Source organism: Gambusia affinis, linkage group LG12 (assembly GCF_019740435.1).
Source record: "Gambusia affinis linkage group LG12, SWU_Gaff_1.0, whole genome shotgun sequence".
Lineage (NCBI taxonomy): Eukaryota > Metazoa > Chordata > Actinopteri > Cyprinodontiformes > Poeciliidae > Gambusia > Gambusia affinis.
Genome location: NC_057879.1, coordinates 20,258,929 through 20,283,562, shown reverse-complemented (window position 1 = coordinate 20,283,562; position 24,634 = coordinate 20,258,929). Strand labels below are relative to the sequence as shown.

Here is a 24,634-nt window from a genome sequence, read left to right as displayed (position 1 = left end):
GTTTCACTCCATCAATCATGACAGCTCCTTCTCTTCCACATCACTCGTTCTCTCCTCGTTCCCATTTTTATAGCCACACATCTCAGCCCATGTCATCACATTTGCATTCACCCGCCTGCAAATTATACCGCTCCGTTTCCACAAACGACTCTTATCAGCAGTGATGTGTTTTCAGCTTGCGTTGGTATTCAAAATATAAATGGAGGATAATTTATAATTCTCCTGTGGATTTAGGCAGAAAGCAAAAGCAGTTGCAGCTGAAAGGGGATTAAGCCCAAGATGCAATAGGAACTTGTGAACCTTAATGTGTTTGCTGTTCTGTTGACATACTGAGCTGAATTGACGGCAAACAAATTAAGCAATTAGGAACGTCGCAAATTGTTAGATGTGGAGTTAAGCAGCAGCTGCTCTTAAACGCTACTTTTAGTGCCCCGCTATGTCAAGGGAGCACAGGGATGCAAATTTTGATGTGCCATGTGTTTGGGCTCGATTCAACCGGGACATCAACCAGACTTAGCTCTTATGTCTCTTAACAGTTTGGTAATAAAAACCATCCGCTGAGAACCAGGTGGAGACTATTTAGTCTTTTATATGAATTATGATTATTGTCTCCGCAGTCTATGACTCACTGGTGTGTTATTGTTAAATAACATTAATATTCCTGTCAGGAAAAACAGGAACTTATATTTCTACTGAGTAAACTTAATGAGTTGTTTGCTTTAAATTACAAAAACTTGATGGTTAATGACTCAGAGTTTTTCAAACAAATACCCAAAAGTTGCTGTTTCTTGATTTTGACTACAAGGGACAGTAGATAGGTAGGTCCCTCTGAGGGGTGGCTGGGATTTGCCTTAAAGAGAGGTTAATCTGGAATTATTGCAGCTCCCTATGGAGACCCTTCAGGCATGTTCCTGTGGGATAGGCCTCACAGAACTATATATTTTTCCTGGGCTGGGTTAACCTTGGAGTCCCTTAGAAAGAGCTAGGGACAGGATGTCTGTGTTTTACTCCCAGATCCTCTTGGGTAAACCAAGGCAATTATATAAGTTAGGCAAAAATCAAAAGAGAAACCTGTTTTTCAAAATTATTTCATATTGTTCTTATGTATTTTTTGTATTTTATTTATATATTTGAAGGCTCAAATTGTCGTTTTGTCAATTTGTATCTCCATTTTGTAGCCTTGTTTTGTCATTTGTTCCTTTCCTACTTCAATTTGGTACCTTTAAACTGCTATTTTCATAAAAAATAAATAGTTTTTAAAAAATCACGTAATGCAATTTAATTTGCATATATTTTGTGAAAACTTTATTCTGTTTGATCCTAGTGAGTCGATCTTTACTCCCGACCCCACTAGGGACAAGGGTGTTAGAAAATGGATGGATTGATGGAGTTAATCTTTACGACATATGCTAATACTAATGTAGTCGCATAGGTTCTACATTTTACCCCAGGCAGTTTAGTCAATAAAGCTGTGATGGATTGAAATATAAAACAGCTACAAATGTACCTCGAAATCATCCAAAACTCAAACATCCAACCTCTTTCCTACCAGGCTGCACCATACCAGACAGTCTTTTGTCTGGAAGCTGTCACTCAATGAAGACTGGGCAATTAGTGAATAATAAAACCATCCAAAAGAATCCGTATTTCCAACAAAATGTCACTGGCATTGGAGTTCATTCAGGCTGCAAAGGGCAAGAGAGAACAAAACTATAAATTTCCTATCTCATGTATTCTAATTCAATTAATTAAACCCAAATACATGAAATCAGACATGAAACTATAATTATGTATCTGTAAATTTAGGTGATACAAATGGGTAGTTTGGCCCTTTAACAGTTATTTATTCCTGATGTGTCGATGCTATGTTGGCCTTACCAGTCCCTTCCTCCGTTTGCCTCTGCTCTCCTACTTCTCCCCCAGTGCTGTTACAATAGTCGCCCACGCATCCTCACCTCCACCCCGACCCGTTTTCTCCTCTCTACTTTGTCCCTCATCAGTGTCACCAGTGTCATCTCTCCGGCCCCCGTTGTCAGCCAGGCCACCCATCAGTGAACTCCTCTGCAGTGACTGAGCTGGTGAACACCAGCCGTTGCGTTCTGCATCAGCGGGGTTTGATGTCACAGGGCTAACACAGCGGCACTGGTAATAGGATTTCATGCTCGACGCTGACGGAGCCCCGCGGCACCGAAATGGGCTTTCACTTCCCCCCCGGGAATTACTCGGTCGAGCACAGCGAGCAGGGAGAACATTTTGGAAACATATATTGAAATGTAATGAATAAAGGCTCTTCCCTCCGCCTCCGTTAGGGGAAAGAGAAACGCTTCACAGACTCTGCATAGTTTATGTTCACAATGAGGCAGCTATCATAGCCAACAGAGGTTGCTTTAAATTTCCATGGATTCAAAAGGTGAATGGGGAAACAAGGCAGTGCATTGCGAACAATGATTTCACAACCATTCCTCTTCGCTTTTCTCCAATTTATTTCATGCCACTCGGCTTTCTGTCATTTCTTTATTTCCTTCCTTCCATTTCTTCCATCACAGTGTTTTTTTCCGCAGCATGACTATTGACACCTACATTCATCTGTCAGTGAAAAAAAGACGAGTGCTTTTTTTCCCTTGCCTGTTGTGTTTCTGACTCATTTGTTTCCCCGCCCTGTTGTCCTGTGTCTTCTCTCCCATCAGTGGAATATTGAAGAGTCCACCGAGCATGTGAGTAGCCCTCATGTGTGCTGCTGGGGTTTGTCTTTCAGGGCAGGTTCTTCTCCCCTCTGCAGTGTTTGGGGTGCTTGTGTGTTTTGGATCACGAGTCGGTGTATGTGTGTGTTTGTTTCTGTGTAAGCCATGCCTGTAATCCACTCAGTGTGAATCCTCATGAAAGATCATAACCCCATCACAACCGCAGCCAGTAACGTCTGCCCAAGTGTTTTTTCTGCGTGTGTGTGTGTGGGTTTGTGTGTTTGCACGCTCATTTTTTTACTTTTTATCAGCACAACTGCAACTGCAAAGCATGTGTGTTATTACACTAAGAAATGTGTTCAGGTCAACATTTTATAATAAGACAAACTAGTAACAGCTGTGCACTTGCAAATGTGGAGACCTGTGGTGCAGTGTGCATGGAGTGCTAGCAACCACTGAGTGTACACTGCAGTCAAAAGGCTGGGTGTCACCATCTCAGTGTGACGCTGACATTAATCAGGCTCGCCTAACCTGCTGTCTCCCCCCACCGTTCAAGATGACATGTCTACCTGAAAGGAGGAGCTGCAAGGTTTTATCAGCTCCGCACATCTCTGAGGTTTCCACCAGTCTTTCATGTTCTTTTCATTTGCCTGGATGGCAGCTTTCTGCTCCGTGGCTGTCATGCAGCTCTTTGTTATGGCTTATTATCTCCTAGAAGTTGTTCGGCACAACTGTAAATGCAGAGCCACTTACTACTCGTAGTCAGGCATTGAAGAGAAATGTGGGAAGGTGCGAGGTTTGGAAAGGGGGATACTGATATGATAAGACAATACACAATATGTGGAACGCAAGAAGGTGGAAAATGAGATTTTAGTAATATTTGGTTTCTACTCATAAATAAAGTAAAGATTTCATAAATCAGAATCAGAAGAACTGTAAAATTAAATACCCCTTTAGTGTATTAACTTTATCACAGTTGGCGACAAGCGTTTAGTTGCTTCCTGTATTCTTTCAGTGCTTACAAATGATTTGTATCTCATCTGACGCTCTGTCCCAAATGTTATTTTGTCTCTTTTGGAGAGGTATAAAAATGCATTCAGCTCACAAATTAGATTACCGTATACACAATATTGTGTTTGCATAAAATTGTGGGATTAAGCTATATTTTGGGTCAAACAAAGGATTGTATGTTTTTTTGTTTACACAAATCAAGTGAAGATCTTTTCCATCACAAATTGTGTTGTAAAGCACTGGTAAAATAAAAAGATCATTTTGGTTTAGTTCTGATAGGAAGCTACAAAAGGCTACAATAACTGTAGCCTATTGTCATTAGCTGCTAACAGTTAGCCAGCTGCTGTATTCTTACTATGCTTACTAATAATCTGTAACTTCTCTGTTCAAGTTTGTTTTATTTCCTACCAGTAAAAACTGCAAGGTACTGATTTAACAGAACTTCTGTTAGAAATCAATAAGTTTGTTAAAATACAACTAGCTTAAAGACTTTAAACCAAAGGCTTCAGGTGAACCAGAGGAAATTAACTTTTAACAGCTTTTTTTGAAATACCAAGGCTCCATCTTTAATCACACAGTGAGGTGATCTAAAGGTCTTCTGAATCACTTATTGTGATTTAAAAGACACTATACAACAAAGTAACTTTTTAGCTTAGCGCTGTTAGCCTCATTAGTAGCTAAGAGTTTGCCAAAACTCACATTGCTTCCTAATCTTTTGCATTTTCTCTGTTAGTATCTTTTTTTCTGCTTGCTACCACACAAAACAATTCAGAGTTTCTTTAATAATGGTGCTCTGTAATTTAAGAAAGTATACATAATTTTCTGACTTGGAATGTGAAAAAGAACAGCCTCAAAACTTTACACTACTACATTATACAGAAAAAATATGAGCACTTTGATCATAACAGGTGTTATTTTTATCATTACAAATACAATTATATTTCTTTATAACAGTATAGCTTTCAGTTTTATTTGCTCAGAAATTTGATGTGGAGGTGTAACCTATTTTCACTATAAATGCATATTTGTTTTCGCAATAGTGTCAATGAATAATTCATACGTTTGTAATGAAAGGCTTTGAAAAAGTTAAATGTTCATGAGTGAAATTAAGCCCAAGGATAAAGGAGTGCCTGATTTGAATTCATAACCTACAGCAATGCAATGCCATTGGCAGACTAGAAGGTGTGCAACTGATGAGAGAATATTTATATCATTAGAGACTTTGAGTCTTGGCTTGGGGGGTAAAAAATGACCTGTGAACATCCATGGCTCTACCCAAGACGATTACTGCAGTCTTTAATTAGAAAACTGCAACTGCGACAGTTTCAGCCTGTCAAACTGGTAAAATGGCTCCAACACCAGCGCTTTAATCTGTCCCTTTAATAACTGAGGCAGCAGGGTGTGTGCAGCTGTTTGGTTCTCCGCGATAACGCTAAGCTGCAGAAACCTGGTCACAGATTCCCCCTGCAGCCACATGCCCACAGTCAGACTTGGCTCGTGTCCCTCTGCTTTTAATGCGTTGATTAACACCTGTCAGACAGCGAGCCGGATGCCGTCAGAGGATGTCTCCCGTTTCACACGTCTCTGTTGTTTGCTTAGCATTCTGTTTGCCAGGTAGCTAATGCAGTGGGACACGCCACAGACAGATGTCAGCAGTAGAAACATCAACACGTCGGTCTGACCGTCACTTAGCAAGGAGTTAGATTATAAAGCTACTTTTTAAAATTTTAGTGAATCATGACATAAATATTGTAAAACCAGTAACATAAATAATATCAAATATTGCCTTTTTGCTAAAAGAAGTCATTTTATTTCTCTGTGTCACCAATTGTCTCGACACTTTCCATTCTTGTGAGGATTGTGGCAGGGAGCTTCATAGAAAAGACTCCATTTCTATAACTTGATAATCTTTGTAATGCCCTTTGGTGCTGCTCTAAGCATTTGTTCTGAAGGAAAACTTTGAAGCTTTGCTTTCTCTACTTTGTGCTGAGTTTCAAAAGTGTTACCAGACCTGGGTCGACCTTGTCAGTGCAGAAGGAGGGGCCATCTCTGCTGCTGCCATCACAGAGATTGTTAAAGCCATTTTGTATGAATAGAGTAATGAGACTTCCTCCATAAAGTTAAAATGGTTTTATTATACAGTAATTTAGCATTTTTCTCCCATCTCTCTCAAAGGTTAGCATGAGAGTGCTGAATGTTCCTGAAAGATGAAGATGGTAAAAAGAACAGCTGAACAGAGCTAGCTTACATAGTCTGTTAAATATTCTTCTGGGTTAAGGAAATTAAAATTTCGTTAGCTACAGAAACAGTAATAGGGAGAAGCTATATGATATTTTAAGTATCGGGAGTTTAAGTGGAGTTCCAGCAGGAAGGCTTATAGGCATCTGTGTACTTGTCCTCTCAGTGGCTCCAGTCAGAACCACATAACTCGAGCATGTGTACTTAAGCCGCAGGCATTCATTTATTCCTGAGTCTGAGCTCATCTGCACAGTTTTCTGTCTACATGTATATTTTTCTTAGACTAGAGAGGTTTGCTTATAATTTTTAAATTCAGTTTTTCAAGGTCTTTCAAAGTTTTTCACTGGCTGCTTCTTATTCATTCAGTCAGCAAATATTTAGGGAATTTGTAACTACTGTTGAGTGTAACGGGAAGATTACCACAAAAACAGCTTTTGTCACTTTTGGAAGCAAAAAAAAAAAAAAATTCAAAAGTGACCTAAGCCATTTGCACAAGCCTGTCTCTGCTGGTGAGTATGTGTAGTCAGGTGTGTGTGTTTGTCTGTTTGTTTGTTGGTTTACATATTGGCTTCGTTCAAGCGCACCGTGTTTAATTCCAGAGTGTGGGTGTGTTTTTATTCCGACTGATGCAGACTGGTGTAGTGAGTGCCAGCACTGCAGCAGGTTACACATAACAGTTGTTTCTCTCTGTTTGTTCCTGACTGCTGAGTTACTGATTTGTTCAATCACTTTAAGTGTGTCTGTGTTTTGTGCATAACACTGCATGGACATGCAGCCAGAGGAGCGAAAATTCTAGCTTCATAAGTCAAAGGTCTACTATTTGTTTATCTAAAAGGGGTGAATTTCATAGTTTTCCGACTGTCAGAAGTGAAGATTTTTGTTGGGTTTTAAGAAACTGCAATGCAGTGATGATCCTAAGCTCCTCTGGGTATAATCCCATGCTTATCCATGCAGCAGGCATGAACACTGACACACTGGTGATGTTCTGGTTCATTTGGTTTGTTGGTTAATGGGTGCAGCGTGTGCCTTACAGTTGGGCGTAGGAGTTTTTCTTACCCAAGAAAAATTTCTGCTCCTGTTTGTCTGCATTTTTTAATGTTTAATTTCTGTTTTAGGAAATTTCATCAAGGAATAGAAGTAAATGGAGGAGGGGGTTTAATCTCATTCTGGTTTCCTTTGGTGCTGTGTGTTCTTTGAGGGGATGTGAGCTCATTGACGGGAATTTTAATATGATTTTCATCAATGAGAAGGTTTTATTTTACTCAAGTTAATTGATTTCTTGTTATTTCACCATATTACAGGAAGCTGTTATTGGTGGACTGCTGGCTGAAACCACCTACTCCGTCACTGTGGCTGCTTACACCACCAAGGGCGACGGAGCTCGGAGCAAAGCTAAGGTCGTCACCACGACTGGAGCAGGTTGGCAGCAGTTTTATCGATGCTTTCATGCAAAACGGAGAACATGCACAGATCAGATGTTACAGTGAGATCTTTGGGGCTTTTTGTGTTTGCCTGGGACCTCTTAGTTAGATTATTTAAAGAAACCCCACAGTAATATTTTTTTATGAATATACATTCAAGAAAGGAGTGGATGAACCTCACTAAGTCAAAATAGTTCTATATTTAAAGAAAAAGCATCATTACGCATTATTCTGTGTAATTTTTATCCGGTCCAGTTTGTTAGAAAGCCGGGAAAAAATATTTAAACTCTGTGGTAATTTGAGTTACTATTCATTGGTTATGTTATTGTACTTGTATGAAGGACAACATGCAAGTTTCCAGAATAATACTGCCTTGTAACCTTAGTATTGTTGTGTTGTTGGTACTGTTTTTGTAGATTCATATGTACATGGTTTATTCACCTTTAGCCATAGTAAATATTAAAATCTTTTAAGTGCAGTCTAATTTAAAATTTTGAAAGATACAGCCTTTAATCTGATTAATTAAATATAGCAATGTTGATATAACCGAAAGAAAAAACAAAAAAAAAACTCATCCTAGAGCAAAAATGTTTTATCAAAAAACATGTTTGTTTGTTTTTAGAAATTTGTTTGTTTCCATTTAGTGAATTTATTTTTAAGAAATTTTAAATGCCAATTTAGAGATTATACAAGAAAAAATCTGACTACAAGAAGATAGCTGCTCACCAGAGTTGTAAGCAACCCATGTTTGTTTCTAAGAGGATGACAAGGAAGGTGATGAGGCAAATCTCATTTTGGGGTCACTGAGCCTAAATTTAGCAGTGATTTTAAACATTTTGGAGTGTGGAATAAATTTTTTTTTATCTTTTCAGTGCCAGGCAAACCCACTATGATGATCAGCACCACCATGGGAAACACGGCACTCATCCAGTGGCAGCCGCCTAAGGAAATGGTGGGTGAGCTGATGGGCTACCAGCTGCAGTACAAGCGCACCGACGAAGAGACCTTCACCTCACTGGAGCTGAGCAAAACTAAAGACCACCACACCGTCACAGAGCTGCACAAAGGAGCAACCTACATCTTCCGGCTCAGCGCCCGGAACCGCGCTGGCGCCGGTGAGGCCTACGTGAAGGAGATTAGCACGCCTGAAGACCTGCCCACAGGCTTCCCGCTCAACCTAAAGGTGACGGGTCTCACCCAGTCGAGCACGCAGCTCACCTGGGAGCCTCCGAACCTGAAGGAACGGAACGGCAAGATAACTTACTACAGGGTGGTGTACAAAGACATAAACAACCAGCAAGACAACAACAGCAACACCACGGAAACACACTTGACCATCGAGGGACTGAACCCAGACACCACCTATGACATCCGTGTTCAGGCTTTCACCAGCAAGGGGGCCGGCCCTCTGAGCCCCAGCATCCAGAGCAGGACCATGTCGAATGGTAGGGTGTTTATTCATGCACACCTCACCAATGTTTGCTTTGAAAACTTGACATCAGGGCTTTAAGCCCTCATGTGATCATACTTCGCCATTCGTCCATCAACAAGTCCATGTCTTTCATAACATTTGCTGGCGCCTTAACTTCTACAGAGAACCAGTTTTGTCTCCATCTGTGCCACGTCTGTCTCATCTTCCTCTCAGTGTACCGCAGCTCTGTTTATTGATTTACAGAGTGCTAATCTCATTACACGCTACACTCACATTACCACGCATCCTCATCCTCCATCCTATTACACATAAATCTAAGGCGTACCCAGCACATACCTTCTTGTGTGTTTTATAATCTTACAAACCTAAGATTTCTGATTAATTAGTGGATTGGTGCTTATTTTAAGACACAGGTTGTCTTCTCTATTGTCACATATATTCCACTGATCTCTGAGATCTCAGTCTGTTGGAAAAGAATGCATACCACTTCAACTTTTTGAAGTTGAAAGATAAGAATATATGTAATTTAATTTTTGCAACACCTCACTTAAAATATGTTTGTTTTTGTTTTTTTTTACATCATTTTACATCACTTTACATCACTTGTTCATAATATAATAAAATAGAATTAAGTATCAAGCCTTTACATTTATTAAAAAACTCAAACAAAAACCAGAACAAGCGACAAACCCTCCCATTCAAAAAATAGTGACCTATTATGTCTCTTTGAAGAGATTAGTAATATAGATCTATAGAATATATGCCTATGGTCTATGCAAAACATATTCAAACGTGCTGGAACTTCTCAGGTTGCTAGGTGACGATGCAGTGCCCCTCGTTTGTGACATAATAGTCAAACTGCTCTTTTTCCAGTCACCAAAATCATTAATTTATTGCCAATAAGTGGTTGGGTATGCTTGGACTATACTTCCAGACACAGGAAGTATAATAATGTGCAAATAGTAAAATTTGTATAATAGTCCTCCTTTAAATCAAAACCCTACACCTTCCTCCTCAACTACACTTTCTAATTTCTTTACATCCCAAATTCGGTTCATATTTGGTCTTCTGGTATTTTTACTATAGTACGCCCAAGCCAACAAATATTTGTTAATATATATATTTTTACTTAAGATAATAATTTTGAACAAATGTCTTTGCAGATTTCCCAACCCTTAACTTTGGTGTCAAGGCAGTCACAAAAACCTCTGTTCTACTCACCTGGGACCTGCCAGAAAACTACAAATCCCAGGCTCCATTCAAGGTACTTGTCAGTCAAAATTATCCGAAATATCACGGGAAAACTTGGCTTCTTATCATTTCCTTACATGTGAGTCGGAACTCAAATTTTCTCCTTTTTTGTTCTTGCAGATCCTGTACAACCAACAGAGTGTGGAGGTTGAGGGAAACCAAAAGAGGAAGCTGATCACACATCTGCAGCCAGACACCGATTACTCGTTTGTGCTCACAAGCAGGGGCATCATTGCCGGCGGTCTCCAGCAGCAGGTGTCCATCCGCACGGCCCCTGACCTGATTAAAGCCAAACCTGTCTCACAAACGCCTCAGGATGGCAAAATGACCATCAACCTGCCAAAAGTCCAGACGACCACCCGCGTCAGGTCAGTTATTTATGTAGCATCATTCACACCTCCAAATGCCACAAACTTTCAATAGCATAATAATAAAAAAAATGCAAACTGCTGTAGTTGGCTGGTGTGAGCATGATGTCTCCATTCAGAGGTTTTTCATCCCACTGGGGGCAGACCCTGAGGCTCACCCAGATCGCACCAGAGGGAATTTTTGGGACTTTACATCCATTCTGGCCTGGAAATGCCGCCGGACGCCCCAGAATGAACTGGAGAATAAATGATCTGATTCATGAAAAATAGTAGCATTTTGGCTGTAAAGACATCAATTACAGGTGCATCTTAATAAATTAAAATAGCATCATATAGTTGATTCATTTCAGTAGTTCAGTTCAAAAAGGTAAACTTTATATTGATACATTACACATTCGCACAAATGCATAAAATCCTTGAAAATGCTTAAATTTCTGAGGCATTTTCAAGGTTTTGAAAGTGCTTGATTTCTGTATAAAGTCTTTGAATGTGTGTGATATTCAAAGTGCACAGTTTTGTAAAAAAGTGCAATTTAATGTTTGATTAAAAGCCTAAATTTGGAAAACGTTACAGTTGATACCAAGTATTTTTATACACCTAAAAGAAATACAGACAGCTCTTTTTCAGTCTGACTAAACTTCTCTTGTTTTTGGCTGGTTAGAATTACCAAAAAGTATTTCATGGGATGTAAAACAATTTGTCATATTTTAGTTTGCCTTGTGCCTGCTGTACGATGTCAAATAGTATCACAAGATATTATTAACAGTGATGAATTATATGTAATAGTAAATTGCAACTGTCTAATTTAGTTAATCATTGTCAAAGTGTGGCCCTGAAAAAGTTTGAAAACTTACCTTGAAAAGTAAGTTTAAAATAAGTCAATTTTCCTGTGGGAAAGGGGAATGAACCCTGGTATGGTGTGAAAAGGAATCAGGCTCTTCAGATAGTCACATATGTGAAAATAATCCGATTCTCAAAGCACCGACTTCAGCCAGAATCCAGATGATGATGGTGCATCTTCTGTATGCATTATCATACAGAATCATGATAGATATCAGGAATCATGATATCATACACTATCATGTCATACAGAAGATATGATATAAAATATTCTACCACAATTTTTCTTCCACTCAACTTATTTTCCATTAGGAAGGGTTGTGCAGATCATTGCAGATCCAAATCTTAAAAAGGGTTTTGCTCATTTTCCTTATTAAAAGAAATGCATCCAGTTCATTTCTAAGCAGTAAGAACAGGATTTGGGTCAGTCTTTCTTTGAGAGCGTTGGCTGCATTTTGACAATCTCTTGTAAATTAATTAAAAGCTGATTTTGAAGTCAGCTTCAGAGTAAAACCCATTGGATAGACAAGGTCATATTAAAGGAAATGGAAAAGATGTGTTTATAAAGGATCAATACTTTGTACTTTAATTGTAAAAAGATTTTACTTTAAATTAAAATAAAAAGATTCATCTGTGTTGGTTACTCTGAAAAGTAAGAAGCTTCTCAAGATGAGCTGCAGGAAAAATATCAGCTCTGATCGATAGCGAAGCACTGCTCCAACTCTTAAACAGCAGCTTTTACTCTCAGAAAACTGATGATAATTTAGACTTAACATCAGGCTGAGCTGTTTTCTTTTGACGTAAATTGTTAAGAGCTGCTAAGAGCCGGGTAAAGCCTTTACCTTTATGTACACACACTCACAAATACGGACATGTCAGAGGAGCGCCGCGAGTTGATTGGTGTAAAGATTACGGCGCTGTCAAGTCCGTGCCAGGTCCAGCTCAGACTGATGTACGGAGTGGGTTGGCAATGGGGGGATGGACGAGTCGAGAGGTGTGTTAGCTTGTGTTGGTGAGGAGCCGCCTTGTTATACACGTCTTCTTTCACTCTCAGACTTGAGTGACTGTTGAATCACAGATGCGAAGCAGAGAAGAGGAGGAGGAGGAGGAGGAGGAGAGGCAGCTGCTTTCACTGTCAGCAGCAGCTCGTTTTACAAAATGCCGCAGTGGAGAGAAAACTTTGAGCTGAGAGAAAACAGTCAGGGCTTGACAGCGAGATGGAGCCAACGCAAATATAAACACAGAAACATGAGTACTTTGTGTGCTCTCGCATGTATGCTCGTTGAGTCGGTACCTAACCTCCTCAGTTTGACCCTCCCCAATGATGTCCTTCATTTTCATCCATCTGGGTCTTCATAACAGCAGCACAGAAACACATATTTGCTCTTATTAACCTCAGGAATCCTACAGGGATCTCCATTAGCTGAAGGCTCCCCTCCACTGAATGGTGTTTGTTCCGGACCGTGTGGCAGATGTTCTTAGCGTTTAGCCATTAATTGGGGAACGCAGCGCCAATCTGCTGGAGTTCGACCTTGGTTGGCCTCACTTGTGCGGTGGCGTCGTTCCAACAAAAGCTTCTCCAAGTCTCCAAATGTGTCGACTGAGTCATGCTTTGTTTACTAAGGCCTTTTTATTTTTTTCATTCCTCATCAGATGGTTTTACATTGTGGTGGTGCCACAAACTCAATCGATGCAGCGGTGGAAGAACCCGGACGAGGTGGACCTGGAAGAGGTGAGTGCCAGGCGGGGGGCTGATTGGCTAATGTTCCCAGGTTGCAGGGGTCACGGATAGCATTTTCCACTCCAACTGGGTGGGGAGTCGTCGGTGGTAGCTAATTATCTCTACCTTCCTGAGCTCAGGGAGGAAGAGATATTAAACTGTGAGTCACTCAGGTAGGAGTAGAGTCTCCTGATTGGATGCCAGGTCTGCAAACAGCAGCCATCTGTCGAATAAAACCGTTTGCACGTTCAGATCATAGTATTAGTGTGTAACAAGTGATGTAGGGCTTAATTTGATCTCTCTTATATTCCTTTGCAAGCAATATCTACAAATTTATCTCTACCTTTGCTTCTATTGGCACATCCAATACAATCTGCAATGACATGATTTACCAGATATAAAATCAGCCTTCTTCCACAAATATCAATCCACAGTCCATAAAAAAGACAACAAAGCTACAAGATGACTAAAAGGAAAGGGTGTAAGTGTTAGTGTTGTCCTATTGGCCTGTCACAATAACAAATACTGCTGGACGATAAATCAACATTATTGGGATGAACTATCACGTTGTTGTTTTGAGGACATTTTCAATTCATCTATTGGTAATGGCATAACATTGTAAGTTCACCCTTTCAAAGACTAATAAACTTTAATTTATGAAACAGCACTTAGCATTGAAACTGGAAGACACTTAAAATATCCAAAATAAAAACAAAAAGGATAAATAAAACAGAAATAGAAATAAAAATCCCCTTACAACTGAAACCACAAATAAAAAGTCAATTATGAGGTCTCTAAACAAATGAAAACAGAAATTAATGAGCTTATTTTACTTCATCATCCGATAATTTGCCTAGTGTGACAGGCTTAGCAACAGGTGTATAATAATGCATATGCAGTCTGGTAGAGGCTTCCTATCTTCTCATAAACTTTTATATGACTGCCTAATTTATTTATTTGTTGTTGAATATGATACTACTTAATCATGGGGGAGTTTAGGCCTGCATGCCGGAATAATAATGGCAGGAGGTTTAAGTAAACTTGGAGTTCTATTTCATCCCTACTGACCGCCAGAGGCGGTGCTTCAAGCACTGAATGATCATTCTTGCGCATGCGCAGGTCGAGTACTAATGACAACAAAGTCACCTGTGACCTGCCGGGGACCCACGTGACTCTATATAGTCACGTGGCACCCGGCAATCAATCCCTTTTGTTCTTCTCGCGCGCAGGTGTGTTGAGTACAGGTGTGTGGTCGTGTGAAGCTGGTTGCTTCTGTGTGTACCACTATTTTCCTAGCTGCTTGTTGCTGGTAGCCCCGTGACCGGCTTTGGTCGGAGCTGCGGGTAAGTCTCGCCCTCCAGGGGCTGCATGCTTGCTTTCACCTTACCTGATCTGCGGTGGCCGCGGCGACTGGTAAGTTTTTCTTCTTTTCTCGGCAATAGTTTACTGTTCGCTTTGAATTGCCACGTTAATTTTTGTGGCTCTTTTGACTCACGGTAGCGTTTCTGCTCGCGCTGAGTTCGTTTTCAGTTGGTTTCTCTAAACTCACCCGTAGCGTCTCTGCTCGCGTTGAGTTGTTTACCTAAACTCACCAGTAGCGTTTCTGCTCGCGTTGGGTTCTTCTATAGTTTGTTTACCTAAACTCACCAGTAGCGTTTCTGCTCGCGTTGGGTTCTTCTATAGTTTGTTTGCCTGAACTCACCAGTAGCGTTTCTGCTCGCGTTGAGTTCTACAGTTTGTTTGTTTGCCTACACTCACCAGTAGCGTTTCTGCTCGCGTTGAGTTGTTTACCTAAACTCACCAGTAGCGTTTCTGCTCGCGTTGGGTTCTTCTATAGTTTGTTTGCCTGAACTCACCAGTGGCGTTTCTGCTCGCGTTGAGTTCTACAGTTTGTTTGTTTGCCTACACTCACCAGTAGCGTTTCTGCTCGCGTTGAGTTCTACAGTTTGTTTGTTTGCCTACACTCACCAGTAGCGTTTCTGCTCGCGTTGAGTTGTTTACCTAAACTCAGCAGTAGCGTTTCTGCTCGCGTTGAGTTCTATAGTTTGTTTGCCTGAACTCACCAGTAGCGTTTCTGCTCGCGTTGAGTTCTTCTACAGTTTGTTTATCTACACTCACCAGTAGCGTTTTCTGCTCGTGCTGAGTCCATTTTACTTTGCTGTTATTTATCTGACTCACCAGTGGCGTCTCTGCTCGTGCTGAGTTCATCTTTGGTTGATAATCGATTTGCTAGTGGCGTTTCTGCTCACCCTGAGTTTGGAACCTCTACGAGGGTTTTCCTACAACGGAGTCGCCAGTAGCGTTTTCTGCTCGTGTTGACTTCTTGTTGCTGGCGGGCTAATCACGCCTTTCAGCAGTATGTTGCTGGATAATTTATGCTGCTTGACCTGTCTGGTTCCACTTCAGCCCGACGACGGGCATGACTTGTGTCCCTCCTGCCTCGGTGTGGAACATGTCCGGGAGGCACTGTCGGATAACGCTTGCCCCAACTATTGCGTCATGCCCCGGTCAGTCAGACTGGATAGGTTGGCTGCTCTGGAGCAGCCTACCGACTGGGCGGGCGCTGCGCCGCGTAGTCAGTTGCCGATGGGGAAAGCGATGTGCAAACGATCTACTGTGGCTGCACCTTTGGTACCGGCAAAGCGAGCCAGACAGACCGATACAGGGAGGCTGTCCACGAGAGCGTATCATCTCACTACTGAGATGGCCCAAATGAAAGCCCTCCTCCAGTCCTTTCAGACTGCTGGTGATCGCGGCGCGGCTCTCCCTCCCGAGCAGGATGAAATGTCAGTCAATGACGACGATGCTGTTTCTGTGGCGGCCTCTGGCACCCATTTCTGTGAGGATCTTCCGGAGCTGGGCTCCGGGGCCTCTGGGTCGGACTCCATTGCCTCCCAGGAGGATACGGGGGAGTCTGTGACATCTGCTATTCGAACGGCTCTTGCTCGTTTACAGATTAGTGTTCCTCAGGCCCAGCCTACGGCTTCCAGCGCCTTCTTTAAGCGCAGTAGATCAGAGACTGCCTTTGTGGTAACTCCCTCGGCGGAGTATGTGCGGGAACTACATGCTTGCTGGTCAGACACCAAGGCGCTTTCCTGACAACGGATGGCAGGGTCCTGGCAGCTATGCAGAAGGCACCCAGGGTTGGCTTGGGGCAGATGCCAGTGGTGGAACCGGGCATTGCCTCTCTTATTATCCCACCTGATGAGGCTTTGCAGCCCAATGCCCGTTGTCTGCGTCCTCCGTGCCGTCAGACACGGCGACCTTCTCTGCAAGGCCTATGACTCTGGGGCCCGCATGGGCCGGATTGGGAACTCTCTCTCCCATCTTATGCTGGCCCTGTCTTCCTCCTTGGAATCTGTTCCACTGGACCATGCCACGCAAGGCCTGGTTGATGCATCTCTGCAGGCCTTTGCTCTTATGACGAGGGAACTTGGACGCACACTCTCCACACAGGTTCACGCTCGCCGCCAGGTCTGGTTGGCGCAGTCACCACTTACTGAGCCTTGTAGGAGGACCCTCCGGGCCCTGCCTGTGGATCTGGGGGATCTTTTTGGTTCTGCGGCACTGGACGCCTTGGACCGTACAGCTCAGGTCTCTAGAACAAGGCAACAGCTGGCAGGGCTTCACAGGTGTGATCGCCAGCCAGTCAGCACCTGGGCAGCTGCGGGTCCTTCACGGAGGTCCTCAGGGCCTTCTCCTTCTTCCACTAAGCCCCAGGGTCTGGTACCAGGTCAGAGATTGGTCCAGGGACCTGCTCCAGCTCAGAGAAACAGAGCTCCAGACCGAGCTGGGACAAAATCCTTTCATCCCTTTCGAGCCGCTCAGTCTGGCCGGCATCCTCCCAGGCCTTCAAAGGGCCGGGGGGCCCGTGGATGATGCCTTAATTGCCGGCAGTCGGTTATTTTACTCTGGGACAGCTCAGCTTCTGGGCTGCCCACACTCCGGACTTGTGGGGGTACCGTCTTCAGTTCCGCCACGGCCACCTATCCCCGGCCGGGTCAGGATGACTGTGATCCGCATGACCGGTGAAGGCACAGGCACTGAACCAAGAAACCCTCACCTTGCTGGCCAAGGGTGCTATAGTGCCTGTGGACCCCTGCTGGATCCAGGGGCTTTATTCCATGTATTTTCTTGTTCTGAAGAAGACCGTGAGCCTGGCCCAGTCTTGGACCTCGGAGTGTACTTGAATGTGTACTTGAAGGCCATGCCTTTTCATATGCTGACCACAAGGAAGTGTTGCAGGTGATTTCCCCGGGCGATTGGTTCACTTCCATAGATCTCAGGGATGCTTATTTTCACGTTCCAATCGCTCCGCCCCATTGGCGGTTTCTGCGTTTTGCTTTTCAGGGGAGGCATTTCCAGTTCAGGGTCCTCCCGTTCGGACTTTCACTGTCTCCCAGGGTGTTCACCCGATGTGTTGCAGTGACCCTCTCTCCTCTGCAGGCACAGGGATTAAGGATCCTCCCATATCTGGCCGACTGGCTCATTTGTGCCGCGACACGGGACCAGGCGGTTCGAGATACTCTGTTAGTGCTCCATCATGTGGGATGCTTGGGCTTGCAGGTGAACATGGAGAAAAGCAGTATGACTCCCTCACAGGAGACTGTCTTCCTGGGCATTGCCATGGATTCCATCTCAATGACTGCTTGCCTGTCACCCCAGCGGCAGAGCAGGGAACACATCAATGTCTTAGAGTTACGGGCTGTACTTCTGGCTCTTCAGAGCTTTCTTCCAGGCTTGCAGGGGAAGCATGTGCTGGTGATGTCAGTCAACACCACTGTGGTTTTCCACATCAACCACCAGGGGGGAACCAGGTCATGGAAACTGTCGTGCTTGACTCAACGGCTTCTGACCTGGGCAGCTCCATACATAACCAGCCTCAGAGTAGCCTACATCCCAGGGCCGGAGAACATGCCAGCAGATTTTCTATCCCGTCAGAAGCTGCTTCCAGGGGAGTGGAAGCTTCACCGAAAGGTAGTGGAGTGCATCTGGAAGGTCTTTGGCAGGGCGGACCTCTTTGCCTCAAGGGACGCGTTTCACTGTCCCCTTTGGTTCTCATTGTACAACAGCAGCCCTCTGGGCCACGATGCTCTGGCACACGACTGGCCCCGGACCCTCCTTTATGCCTTTCCACCATTCAGCCTACTTTTTCAGACTCTCCTCAGGGTGCGTCAGGAGGGGCACAGGGTTCTGCTGGTGGCCCCCTACTGGCCAGCGAGGACTTGGTTTCCTCTACTGTGCGAGCTCCGCTCCGGCTCGCGCGCCTCCCTCCAGGAGTGATCTTCTTTCCCAGATGGGGGATCAGAGTTTGCACCCCAAACTGGACCGGCTCCAGCTCTGGATTTGGCCCCTGCAAGGCCGGGGTCCACTTTCTCAAGATACACTGGGTCCATAATGCATACAATGGCTAATGCATGGGCGCCGTCCACGCGAGCTGTCTATGCTACCAAGTGGACGGTCTTTGCGACCTGGTGCCGTAATAGAGGGCGGGACCCGGTGCAGTGTTCAGTTTCTGACATACTGACCTTCCTGCAGGCGTTACTGGATCAAGGACGGTCTCCGTCTACCTTGAAGGTGTGTGTGGCTGCCATTTCCTGTTGGCATTTCGGACCGAATGGTTGTTCTGTGGGCAGAGACAAGGACGTTGTGCTGTTTTTAAGGGGTGCTCGGCGTTTACAACCACCCAACCGCCCTGTGGCACCGGCGTGGGACCTTTCTCTTGTGCTTGAGGCTCTTCGGTCCCTCCCAATTGAGCCCCTGGCATCAGCAGACCTCAAGTGGCTCTCACTGCAGACAGCGTTCCTTTTGGCTATGGTTTCTGCAAAACGTATGGAGAAATTACAGGCTCTCTCGACAGCTGAGCCCTACTGCCGGTGGAAGACTGGTGGCTCAGGCGTTACACTGTGGTCTGACGTTGCATTATTCCTAAGGTGTCACTGGCGGCACGCAGTACCCAGCCGCTCCATCTTGCCCGGTTTGACACCGGTAGCCCCTCTGAACCACTGTGGCCTGTTCGTGCCCTTGAGGCATATGTCAATGCCACGGCATCCTTCCGAAAGACAAATAGCCTTTTTGTTTGCTACGCTGGCTCACGGAAAGTTCAGGCACTTTCTAAGCAGCGACTTGCACACTGGGTTGTGGATTTGATCTCCAAGGCTTATGCCTTGCAGGACCGGACTCTGCCGGCGGGAGTGAAGTGCCACTCTACAAGGGGCATGTCGACATCGTTACTGCCATGACTGTGGTGCCGTTGGATGTTCTATGCCGTGCGGCCTCCTGGAAATCACCTAGTACCTTTACTTGGTTCTACAGGGTGAATGTGGCTGCACCCCATCCGCTTCAAGGCATCCTGGAGCAGCATGCCTCTACATCACATTAGTGTGGGTGGTGTAGTTGTTTCCCTTGAATGTTGCTGATTCCTCGTGACCTTGTTGATATGAGTCATCCAGTGCTTGAAGCACCGCCTCTGGCGGTCAGTAGGGATGAAATAGAACGAAAGTTACTACCGTAACTACGGTTCTATGAATCCCGGATGACCGCCAGAGTGCTTGGTCCTCGAATCTCTGCTTCTCGCGAAGATTGAGGGATTGATTGCGGGTGCCACGTGACTATATAGAGTCACGTGGGTCCCCGGCAGGTCACAGGTGACTTTGTTGTCATTAGTACTCGACCTGCGCATGCGCAAGAATGATCATTCAGTGCTTGAAGCACCGCCTCTGGCGGTCATCCGGGATTCATAGAACCGTAGTTACGGTAGTAACTTTCGATCTGAATCACCATTGCTCAAGGTCTCCCCTTAAGAATAATGGAGGAGACGGAGAGGGAAAGAGATGGGACTCCCTGAGTCATTAAACACGGAGCAGGCCATTGTCTCCTCCCTCCAACATAATGATTTAATAAAGCTACATCTGGAGCGGCACACGAGACATCAGTGACAGGAAACAAAATGCTGCTGAAAAACACAATGCCGCAGTGCTGTACACTCCCGCTCATTTATTAACCAGGCTGGCAGTCATGCTGAGATTGTGTGCTCCACTAAGTGCTAATTGCTCACTTCGTAGCTTGGCTGCATTGTTTGCCGTTGTGCCAGCGTGCAAAGGGCATTTTAGCACTGTGGAGTCATTATCTTTTACTGAGCAGCACAGCCAAACCTGGACATACACTGTCAATGCAATGGCTTTGTTTTTCTGAGATTCCAGGAGTTCAGACGCTTTGATTTGTCTTATATACCCTAGTTTAGGGCTTTTTAATGATGAGCCACAGTCTTTCATCTTTTAGATGTGTCGCTGCTCCATCACACCTGATTAAAATGATTGCATTACCTCCTCGGCATGCTGTCAAGTCCTGCAGGAACCTGTTAATCACCTGCAGAACAGGGCACCTCTGAGGGCCACGGCTAACAAACCCTGCATTAGTTTCTGCTAAAACGTAAACCTGCGCTGGTGCCACAGCCTGGATTCTGTACTTTGGCAGGGGTCATCTCACTTGGGCTCTGTTGCTAATTTTAAACCATAACCTTTCCACTTTGCCTTCTTCCCCCAGCTGCTCAGGTCCAGAGAAGGTCCGATGTTGAGGCGCAGACGCCACGTGGAGTCCCCCAGGGCATATGTTGCAGCCAAATTGACTCATCTGCCGCCAACCTTTATGCTGGGTGATGGCCAGGACTACATGGGTTTCAAAAACAAGCCCCTAACTAACATGCAGGAGTTCCAATGGTTTGTCGTTGCGGTACTACGAAATGAGGGAACGGATGGCACAGCTAATTATGTAAGTTACATCCTTCTTCTCTGCATAGACCAGGGCAGATGGTTGGACCTTGCATTGTACTCTCCAGACCAGTAGTCCTCAAAAATCAGACTCAGACTGAGCAGTATGTCTGTCTAATACCATATTTTAGGGGACCCGGCTACTATAGCAGTGGTTGGTAATAATATGAAAAGCAAAGCACTTTATTCATGGAAGTAGGAGGAGAAAACTTTCTGTAAATTTTGCCCACACTCTTATGAGCTGAATTATCAACAAGTCCTATCAAAACAGAAACTAAGCAAGCTAACATTAGCCTAGCAGTTGTACTAATAACCTGGGGTAAGCAAGATGCTTCATGTTTTATAAAGGATATGTAGATCTATATAATAGATGTGTATATTTAAAGGGGCTTAAGCAGAAGGGGTTTAAGCAATATATTCAGATTTTCCATCTGTCATTTATTTACAGTGCTGTTTGCAAGTATTTGCCTTGCTATAAATTTGTGATGGTTTTTGTATTTTGGTCACACTTATGTTTTTCACATTCTCGAACACATTTTAATTTCAGATAATTCTATAATTTGGTTTCAATGATAATTAAGGGAAAATAAAGACTGTTACTTTGCTTTGGTAGAATTTCAGCCCACTCTTTGCAGAATTCTGATTCAGCCACAGGGAAGCTCTTTGAGCATGAATGGTTTGTCTATTACATGCCACAGCATTTAAATCAGATTTTAAATAAGGATTTTTACCAAAACAAGCTGCATAAGCCAAGTGCGCCTGAGGTTAAGGTCATATAAATTAATAGCTGCACATTATTCTTTTGAATCTCTTGCAAAAGTGAAGATACAGCAAGCAATCCAGGTCTTGAAGCAACGTAAAACCATCATGTTTGATTATTGTATGAAAAGTTGTTTCATGTCAGATCTAACAATATGCAGACTTTTCAAAATGTTCCACAGAATATTTTCCTCAAATTAAGTCTGGTGGATCATCAAAGTAATTTAAAGCAAATGTATCCTCCTAGGGATTTTTTTCCCAGCTTCTTTTTTAGTGTTGAATCATGAACACTGACCCGTAATTGAAGCAAGTGAGGCATGCGGTCCTTTAGATCTTGTTCTGGGTCCTTTTGTGACTTCCTGGATGGTTCTTTGATGCTCTCTGGAGGTAATTGTGGTTGGCCTGGAAATCTGACTTGATCAGGCAGGTGTGATACTAATTAGGCACTTTGTGTTGCTTCTGTGAGTGAACAGGAAAAGGTGACACGTTTTCAAATAGATTTACACAAATTATCTTTCTGACATTAAAGGTGACCTATTATGCTTCTTTGAACAAGTTTGACTACGTCTAAAGCTTGTACTAAACATGTTTATATTTATTGTACATTATCATTCTTAGGTAATGAGATTTTGTTCTGGTCAGATCTGCCAATTTTGATCTCCCTTCAGAATGAGCTGCTTTAATTTCAAATAAGCTGCTGCTCCAACTCGGTGTTTACACTCACACATGAAAATGGCTGCAAACAACCCCTATTTACATAACTTTGAAAAGCAGAAGCAGAGCCTCCTGCACAGCCAACAAAAATACACCCAGTGGTTTCTGAATGGTAAATCAACTAAGCACTTCTCTTCTGTAGCAGCTATTGTACAGCACATACAGGAGTAAAACCAACTGATCAAATGTCCTGGAACTCAGCTTGGGTTGCTGGGTAACAGACTGGGCTTGACAGGTGTTGCTAGGTGACGGGCACCAACTGCTGATTTGTAATATTTTGAAATGGCTCATTTTACAGACACCAAAATGCATTAATTTATTGCCAAAAACCAGGTGGATATTTTTTGTGGCATTTTAAGCATGTTGGCTGTTTTAAGAAGCACTAAGTAAGTAAATGGAAGTACAAAAACTTTAGAATTCAATATACTTTTTCCTTCTGTATGTTATAATCATCTCTGGGTATCTTCTAGCTCTCATCTTACTTGTTTCAACAGTGCCATGATGGTTTACTCTAAATGTTTCTCGTTGTGTGTAGAGAAATTAACTTTATTTGTTGGGGCATGAATGGTAATCACCATCATCAAGTTTAGGATGAATTGCCTTCTTAAAATTAAAGTGGCCATTATCCTTCACTGTCTAAAATGAGCAACAAACAGTTTTCAATGTAAGTTGTCATTTTCTTTTTGCTTGCTCATCCAGGTTAATTAATTTCAGGTTAACTTTATCACCCATCATCAAACTCTCAACACTTTCCAGCCTCAAGCGTTTGGAAAACAGCTGCAATCAGACAAAGTGGTTGTTTGTTTTCTTCCCTCCACTTAGCCTTTATTGTAGCAGCCTCTAAGAGAAACTACAGCTTGTCCTGATAACTCCCTTATCGGTTGACAATGACATCAGAGATCCTGCTCTGTCTTCCCTGCAACCAGCGGGGGTCCCATCCAGATGTCTTAGCAATGCTAATACAGGCCTCTTGGCTTGCTAAGAGGAACTGTGCACTTGTCGAGCAGCGCTAACACGGAGGCCCGCGTCTCTGTGGGATGGTCTGGGCTAAACTTCACTGCAGGAGGAATGAGAGTCTGCGATTGCTCTGGGCTCTTCTGCTACCCCAGACATGCATATTCAGCAGCTGGGCCCTCGACGACCAGAGAGGGAGAGTCCTTCATGTCTTAAACTGAATCTCAGACTTTTTACCTATTTCTTTCTTTCTTTCCTTCCACTCCCTCCTTTGAGCTCTTTTTCTCGTCCGCTCTCCACCGTTAAGACGGCAGAGGAGATCGATTAGTGTGGTTGGAGTTAAAAGGGAGGCGAGGACCCGGTCACAGGGCCGAGACAGTCCGTAAGGCAGGCCTGATTCCCTTGAAGCGCTGCTTTACATGTCCCTAAAGCCCCCCCGCGTCACCCATGTAATCCCTCCACTCTGAGAAGGCCACGGACGTGCAAGGGAGGCTGTCCTGGCCTGCTATGATATATCTGACTTCAAAGAAAATCCTCAAATCCCATCGTTGCACAGGACTCTCACCACACCTGCACAGCACAGCAAGTTGGATCAGAAGAGCTCAAAAACGCTTTCTTTCCTCAAACTGACAGGAACTTACTCACCTTTTAAACTGGACCACTTAGATTTATTGGGCTCCACTCACAGAGTGGTAATTTGTAATAAAATTCATGCAAATTACAAGCAGAGGTGGGCATTAATTATCTTTTATTATGTATCATAATAAATTTCTTATCATAAAAATTGTTATTGTTGACACGATAAAATTAACATTTAAAACCATCCGTATTGTTAGTTTTATTGTTTTCTCCACTGTTTGTTCAGTGAAATCATCTAAAAAAAGATACAAACGAGAACATCAATAAATATAATTCAATTTGAAATGTGATTAAATGCAGTTCTTGTGTGCAACTCGGTGATTCAAATCATACTTTTTAAATAATTGGTATTCTGGAGAAGCCTAACTGAAATAGGAATGTTTTTCGAGAGCAGTATTTATGTTTGTGGCACTATGAATACATTTACAGCCATACAGTTGCATAAAAAAGATGCTACAACTAATTTATCATTTTTATCAATCACTATCACAATTTCACCACATAATATCATAATAAAACTATAAGTGCATATCGCCAACCCCTAACTAAATGTTGTCATTTCCTAAATAAGACACTGTTGAGAAATGTATTGTTTTTTTGTTGACACCAAAGATGTACTTAGTATTTCCAGAGTTCTGCTACACAAGCTCCTTTCTGACAGTATTTTGGAAAAGATCTTTTTTCTGCTTTTTTCAGTCTGTTAGAGCATTGAGCTGTAACAGATGATGAATAAATACTTAAAATTCTCCAAATATGCCAAAAAGGGTGGCTGTAATTAAAACTAATGAATGAAATCAAATAATTTCTTAGTTTGAACTGTACATATGTTGTCTGCCG

General features: G+C 43.3%; 1 protein-coding gene across 19 annotated transcripts in view; it reads left to right on the top strand.

Annotated features, from left to right (window-relative positions):
* The window catches only part of LOC122841847 (receptor-type tyrosine-protein phosphatase F-like), a 239,707-nt gene that overhangs the window by 164,637 nt on the left and 50,436 nt on the right, over window positions 1-24,634 (top strand). For 14 of the 19 annotated variants that reach the window (XM_044135465.1, XM_044135464.1, XM_044135463.1 and 11 more), the window contains 7 exons: window positions 2,688-2,714; window positions 7,232-7,349; window positions 8,224-8,796; window positions 9,947-10,047; window positions 10,155-10,402; window positions 12,896-12,974; window positions 20,508-20,732. In XM_044135465.1, coding sequence (XP_043991400.1) covers window positions 2,688-2,714; window positions 7,232-7,349; window positions 8,224-8,796; window positions 9,947-10,047; window positions 10,155-10,402; window positions 12,896-12,974; window positions 20,508-20,732 — 1,371 coding nt within the window. The remainder of the gene's footprint in view (window positions 1-2,687; window positions 2,715-7,231; window positions 7,350-8,223; window positions 8,797-9,946; window positions 10,048-10,154; window positions 10,403-12,895; window positions 12,975-20,507; window positions 20,733-24,634) is intronic. The other 5 variants (XM_044135480.1, XM_044135478.1, XM_044135476.1 and 2 more) reach the window with 1 other exon arrangement.